The sequence below is a fragment of the Mya arenaria genome, chromosome 3 (assembly GCF_026914265.1).
Source record: "Mya arenaria isolate MELC-2E11 chromosome 3, ASM2691426v1".
NCBI classification, from domain to species: Eukaryota; Metazoa; Mollusca; class Bivalvia; order Myida; family Myidae; genus Mya; species Mya arenaria.
In genome coordinates, this window is record NC_069124.1 from 39840596 (window position 1) to 39847570 (window position 6975).

Here is a 6975-nt window from a genome sequence, read left to right on the forward strand (position 1 = left end):
TTCACAGACAAGGTTATATGATAATACCCTTATTTTCATTGAAATAGAACTCTTATTAAAATATTGTTTCCTTTATTATTGATACTTAATGAACTCTAATACAAGTCAATAACAACTGCTTCAAGAAAAGACCAGTTTTTATGTTGAAGAATTTTAAATTTTGATTTGCATAACCTTAAGATCAAACGGTTTGTGCTTGAATTTCAAACCCAAATATTTTAAGTTTAAACTTATTTATTTTATTGTGAAAGAAGTTCATGACAAGGTTATATTAATCACTCTCGTTGACATTATGTATATTAACGTGAGTTTGTGGTCTCGTGTGTTTGGGGAAACAGGGGCCTGGAAAAACCCCACTTGTCTAGCTTGGTGAACACAAACCAAACTCACATGCACCCAGGCTGGGAATCCAACCCAGGTCGCCTAGGTGAGAAGCAAGTGCAGTAACCACTGCACTAGTAACCGCATGAGATTTTCTAAACTGACAACTTTTTCTAAAAACTAAACTAAAACCAAATATTTGATATGAAACTGTGAACTGCTGGTATCATGTAAAAGTCAGTCATATTTATGACAGGCCTTAATGATGTGACCATATACCCAAGTGTTTACAAACACTTGAAAACTGATTACAACCAAAATAAGACCCTAAATACCAGCATTTATGATAATATAAATATTGATATGAACTTGAATTTTCCAAGATTTAGAATGAAAATAAGGTTAAATTTTTAACTAAACTAAAACCTCGAAAAATGATTGCCATTTTGCTAAAGAAACCAAGTAATTTGCAATAAAAGTAAGCTAAGAAAGCAAAATAGTGAATTATTAAAAAAACAACGAAACTACACTAATTGATTACCAAGTATGAAACACTGCATTGTTCAACTTACACTTCAAAGTTTCATATGCCAGTTGAAATGTGAGTCGTTTTTCATTATCATCTTCGAAGTTCAAGTCCTGTATTGCCACTTTTGTTGAAGAAGAATGTCCATTCATGTTGGCCATACTGACCCTTTGCCGCTGGTAGTATGGGTTTTCTTGTTCCTCTTTCGTTTCATGTTTTAATGAACAGAACACTTTTGCGGCGTTCAAATAAACTTTATGAGAGTACAGACAAGTTTCCTTGTAAAAGAAGTCATATTTGGAGTTTTTCTGCTGCTGTGGTATATTTTCCTGGGAGGAGAAGCTGTGATCATGTTGTGGGTTATCACCAGACATCATTCCGATATCCCGCATACTGTCCTGCCTGTGCTGTTTGTTAACCTGATCCGACGACAATAGAGATACTGAGGTACGAAAGCCGATTATCGCATTATCTGCCGTGGGTGGCATCACTCAATATCAGCAATCAGTACTGTGTATTCTACCTCAGTTGTAGTTTTCAAATAATGTGGCAATATTTTATCCATACAATATATATATACATATATATATATATATATTGGTCCAAATATTATTAGCTCTTAGTAATCCAAAAGTCTTCTAATCAATTTATATTTAAGAAAAAAATATTGTACAGAAAAACTTAACACTCGTTCCTCCTGTCTCCTATTTCTTATATTGATATTTAAACTGTATATTTTATCTGGTAGGTTTGTAACACTCAATCTTCTGATTGGTTATTTTGCTCTCTACAACTCCTTCTCATTTAACACAGAGTAGAAACTGAAAATAGAAAAAGTGTTTTTAGAAGTTAGATCAGATAAAAAAAAATCACCAAAATGTGTAGAAAAAAAAACGAGAATAAATAATGAAACAATTGGTGTATATTAAGAACAACTCATAACTTGTAAATAATATAACTTTTACTTAACTACAGATGTCATTTGATAAAGTTCTCTAAAATTATACATTCATCACAGAGAATGTTTAAAAATTTAATCTCATTTCTCAAATATAGAAACTCAATAGTTAACAAACATTCAAATGCATGAAATGTTCAAAAGTACACTTTCTTTTAAACATGACCACCAAGAGTTATTTAAAGCAGCCAAGTTATTGACAAAATAAATTCTCTGTATTGTTAAACTCTCTATTACATTTGGCAATTAACAATTAAATAAAAACTCCGAAATTAAATTCTATTCTTCAAATATAAGCATTATACTGGTAGCTCTAAAGAGAGACATTTATACAGACCTTTTCAAGTGAGAGAAATCTAAAGCAATGATTAAATGTATTCCAACTGCACTATTAAACACAAACATAAAAAGTGAATTACCAGCTACTGCTGCTTTTCTTAAATACTGCCTCAGCAATGAATGAAAGTCTTTAAGAGATCGAAATCATACCCACACTTATGAGGAGATTAACCTGAAATGAAATAAACCAAGCAAGTTGATGACAAGTTCATAATCATTGACTCAGTGTATGTTTAGTAAACACTTCTAATAGGGAACCATGTTTACTGGGCATTAATGTTATTGATACTTAAACATAGCCATAGTGGTCAGAGAGTATTGTCAGTCATGTCAAGTCATAACTCACATGGATAAAAGAAGCACTTGAAAACAGTTTTAATTTACACTTACAGTCTTATTTTGTTTAGTCTTAAGATAAATCTATAATGGTTAAGTGCTACATTGATTGCAGCAATATGTTATTGTGATATTAATTAGACTAGAGAACATAAATGTGTGTTTAAGCTTAAAATAGTTGTTGTCCTGACTAAGCACACTGGCTAAGCACACTCGCTTCTCAACAAGGTGTTCCAGTTTCGATTCCAAGATTGGCCAAATGGATTCCAAACTAAATTGTAAACCTGTCACTTGCATATTTAATTTTTATCTTAAATACATGTGATATACATTAAATATAGCTTTTTTATAACAACGCCAACCCCAAACCTATTACAAACACGCATTCTCAAGGAACTGGGTATTTAAAGGTTTTCTTACACAATATTACTATTTTCTTACAATATTTTATATTATATATATATATTTCAGTGGCAAACATATTTTACCCCTTTACATTTTTCTCATTTAGAACATATACGGTAAAAATGATCAATGTTTAAAATAATTTCAAAGTTTGTTCCCTTTTGAAATTATTTTTGTCAACTTTCTCTTTACAGAATCATTTCCCCTGTTTTCCAATCATACATGCCATATTTTCTGGAGACCATTCAGGGGGATTTGTTCAAAAGGCTGAAAATTCAGGGGGATTTTGATTGTATTCAGGGGGATTTTTTTAGCAGGTCTAAGTTGGCAAAATTTTAAAGTATTTTTAGACGCAAGTATGAAAAAATGTTTTCACATATAGTTTGCTTTGAAAACCTCTTAACTTTTTCATTATACAGAATTATTTTATGTCATGATTTATCATATTTTTATGATACACTGTCATGTCATACTGTAATGCACTTGCAGAACAAAATATGTCATTGGATAAATATGTTTTCGAGACAATTAAATGAAATTTCATCCAAAGTCTTTAAAAAAATTGTGCTTAATTCTATCAGCTTTGATGACTTTCAGACAATAAGGGAATAGAATAAATATTATTAATTTCTTCCTTCCAAAAGAGTAATATTTCTTTGCCTTTGATAATTACTACAAATTAATTGATCACTTGTTGTAAAAGTTTCCTTTTGGAGAGTTTCACTTACATACTGTGGTTTCACTTTGTCATTATTGCCTGATGTAAAATTTAAAAAAAAAAAAAAATTTTTATCTCCCCCCGGGAGACCAGGGGATGGATCGAAATTCCGGGGGATTTTTCCTCCCGCCGGGGGATATGGCATGTATGTCCAATTGTTTTAAAAAGTATGATAGACATACTTTAAAAAGGTCGCAATGGATCTTTAAACAAATTGATAAAAAAGAAACACATTTTTTTAACTTCAATAAAAAGACATCTCCCTAACAAATATTGATTGCATCTTATTCTAGTTGCATGAGTCAAGGGCATAAAAAAGTAATCAGCATAAAATGTAGAATACCTTAAAATATTCATTTCCGGTATGATGTGAGCATTATATTGTATACATGTACATAAACACACTGTACACTACAGGCAGCCAAGTGACGCAAAATAGAAGTGTTTTACCTATTTTCAGTGGGCAGTCGAAAAATAGGATGTGGTCAAAAACAGGTTGTTCCGTGATAATACTGACAAAATTTTCGGAAAAAAACCTGGTCCTTAAAGGAGGGTATATTAAGTGACTAGGTTTTTGTCCAAAATCGTTATTTTTGTCAGAATTTGTTTATAAAAGGACTTAAATAATAATTTCAGACGAAAATTTCCAAACACTCACTGACTCAGTCAAATGTCTGTAACTTAATATTCTATTTAAGAATAGTAATGGCACTGCTGTAAATATCGTATCGCGCAGACAAAAACACTTTTATCTTGTGGACTTGTCAAATTACACTTAACGTTCCAAGACAATACAATAGCATTTACAATATTTATCTACTACTGTAAACAACTGGAAAAACACAAACAGCCACCATCTTGGGTGTGATCCATGACGTCAAAGGGTCAAGTTTATTTGGCGGCAGGCTTTGAAACTACGGTCTCTGCTATGGAAGGGTATAAGATAAGATAAATTTTATTTTATTTTAAGTCGGCAAGTCAGAATTTACAATATAACATAAGCTACAAGCGCTTTTGAACCGACTATAACAATAGTATACATGTTGAACCACAATATCATGGTAAGAAAGTTGTAAAATAATTTTGAGCAATGTTAAATAAAGCACATATCACATAACAAAGCAAGTAAAAGAGGTTAAACCTGTGAAAGATCTGCTGCTCTAGACCAGAGGCCTAAGAGACACTTAAGACAAAGAGAAATAAAAACCTGATAGTCAAAATAGTTGCAAAAAGCAGATTAAAAGTAGTCTAAACGAAAATATCACCTCAGATCAGATCTGGGATGACCTGAGCAGCAATTCCCTCACAGCAGCACATACAAGAGCACAATCAATAATAAAGAATGGTATGACAATGACGATAGCATATACAAGGAAAGTTTTTATTAGCTAGCTACTGCATAATAAGTACTAGTAAGCAGAATGAAACAGTAAAAGCAAATCAAGTAGCGTGCAACTATACAAAAAGAGCAGAGCATGCAGCTAGAACACTTGAACAAGCTAAGGCAAGCAGAAACACATAACACAAAATCAACTCAAAAGACACAACACAAGCAAGATATAAATTAAGGTAGATATTGAACATAAAGACAAAGATGATGTCCGGCCCTGTAGAACAAGCAACTAATTTGATTTGCACATTGAACACCTGCAGTCCCGTCCATTCCAATGTGCAATCAAGCTTTTGAATTGATTGTAGTTTGTTGTATTTCTAAAAGCTTCTGGGAGCGAGTTCCACAGGACCGGAGCAGCATACTTAAAACTATTTTTCCATACCTAGTTGTTGTTACTCTGGGAACTTCTAGTAAGTTTGTATACCTAAAATTATAACCAGCATCATGCACTTTAATTAAATCATTTAATACAGGTGGGGCAATATTATTCAAGATTTTAAAAGTTTCTATAGCCACTGCTCTAGTTCTTCTGATATACAAGCTAGGAAGTTTTGCTCTATTTAGAAGTTGTTCATATGTACTGGAGTAGTCATCATATACAAAACGAAGGGCTCTTTCTTGTATTTTTTTCAATCTTGTTTGTGCTTTTATTTGAACAGAAGTGCCAAGTTAACGGACAGAAGTTGAAATTGGATAAGATAAAAGAGTGTAAAATGGTTAGGCGGCTTAATCTACACAAATTTCTGCCTAATATTTTCAATATATTGAGTTGTTGTGCAGCTTTACTACATATGATGCTAATATGATTTTCAAAGGTAAGGGCAAAATCTAAGTTGACTCCAAGAAGTTTTACCACTTCATCACATTCAATGTTGGCATTTTTGATACTAAGCTTGGGCTTTTTAGAGTGCGTTTTAGTGCCTATGGCGATAGCCTGAAACTTGTCAGGATTTGCCTGCATGCAATTAACAGAGAACCAGTTGATAAGAACATTACTTTCGTTTTGAAGGACTGATATCAGAGTATCGAAGTTGAATGAGCTAAAAGAAAGGGTATTGTTATCAGCGTAGTTGTAGAGGGATCCTTGTTTGATGAAATAGAAGATGTCATTGAGAAATATGTTAAAGAGTAAAGGACCAAGGATCGAGACCTGTGGCACACCTTTGGTTATCTCAGCCCAGCTACTTGTAATGTGACCTATTTGGATTTGCTGTTTTCTCTGAGTAAGATAGGATGTTAGTAAGTTCAGTGAGCTGGCAGACAGACCATAACATTTAAGTTTGCAAAGTAGTATATCATGGGGCAGACAGTCAAAAGCCTTTGACAGGTCCATAAGGACAGCAGCAACATATTGTTTTGAATCCAGAGCGGACTTCCAGTCTTCAACTAATTTTAAAAGGGTGGTCTGACAACCATGGCCTTTTCTAAATGCGCAAAGAAATTTATTAAAAATAGGTTCGAAATACTCAGATAGTTGCTCGGCTAAAACTTTTTCAAATATTTTTGAGGGTACAGGCAAAATACTGACAGGCCTGTAATTAGACTTTTGTAGAGGATCATTTTTCTTGAAAATTGGAGTAACCTGAGCTTGCTTTAGGCGATCTGGGAAAATGCCATTGTCTATAGAGCTATTTATAAAATCAGTATAAAATGGGGCTAATGACTGTGATCCTAGCTGAAGTAGTTTAATTGATATTTTATCAACACCTGTAGCTTTTTTTACATTAAACTTTTGTATATTTTTTGAGACTGTTGATTGCCCTACATGAGTATAATTGAAGGAGCTGGGTGTAATGTTTTGTTCTAAGATTTTACTAATGCTGGGGTGATTAGCCTCATTAAAAACGACATCTTTACCAATTTCTTTGGCAACATTTGCATAGAACTCATTGAAAACTTCTGCGAAAATACCAACTTGTATGCTGAAAACCTATCAATATGCGTTCATGATTTTCCTTTTACTAGGTGGCTTGTTTGGT

The 6975-nt window shown here is 32.9% G+C and overlaps 1 protein-coding gene across 1 annotated transcript in view; it reads right to left on the bottom strand.

The window, feature by feature from the left end:
• Nucleotides 1-2304, bottom strand: part of LOC128228023 (putative methyltransferase NSUN7) — a 39444-nt gene extending 37140 nt beyond the window's left edge. Inside the window, exons 1-2 of the mRNA XM_052939048.1 lie at nt 2225-2304; nt 894-1668 (exon numbers count right to left, since the gene is read on the bottom strand). Coding sequence (XP_052795008.1) covers nt 894-1335 — 442 coding nt within the window. The 5' untranslated portion in view covers nt 1336-1668; nt 2225-2304. The remainder of the gene's footprint in view (nt 1-893; nt 1669-2224) is intronic.
• Nucleotides 2305-6975: the final 4671 nt, after the last annotated feature.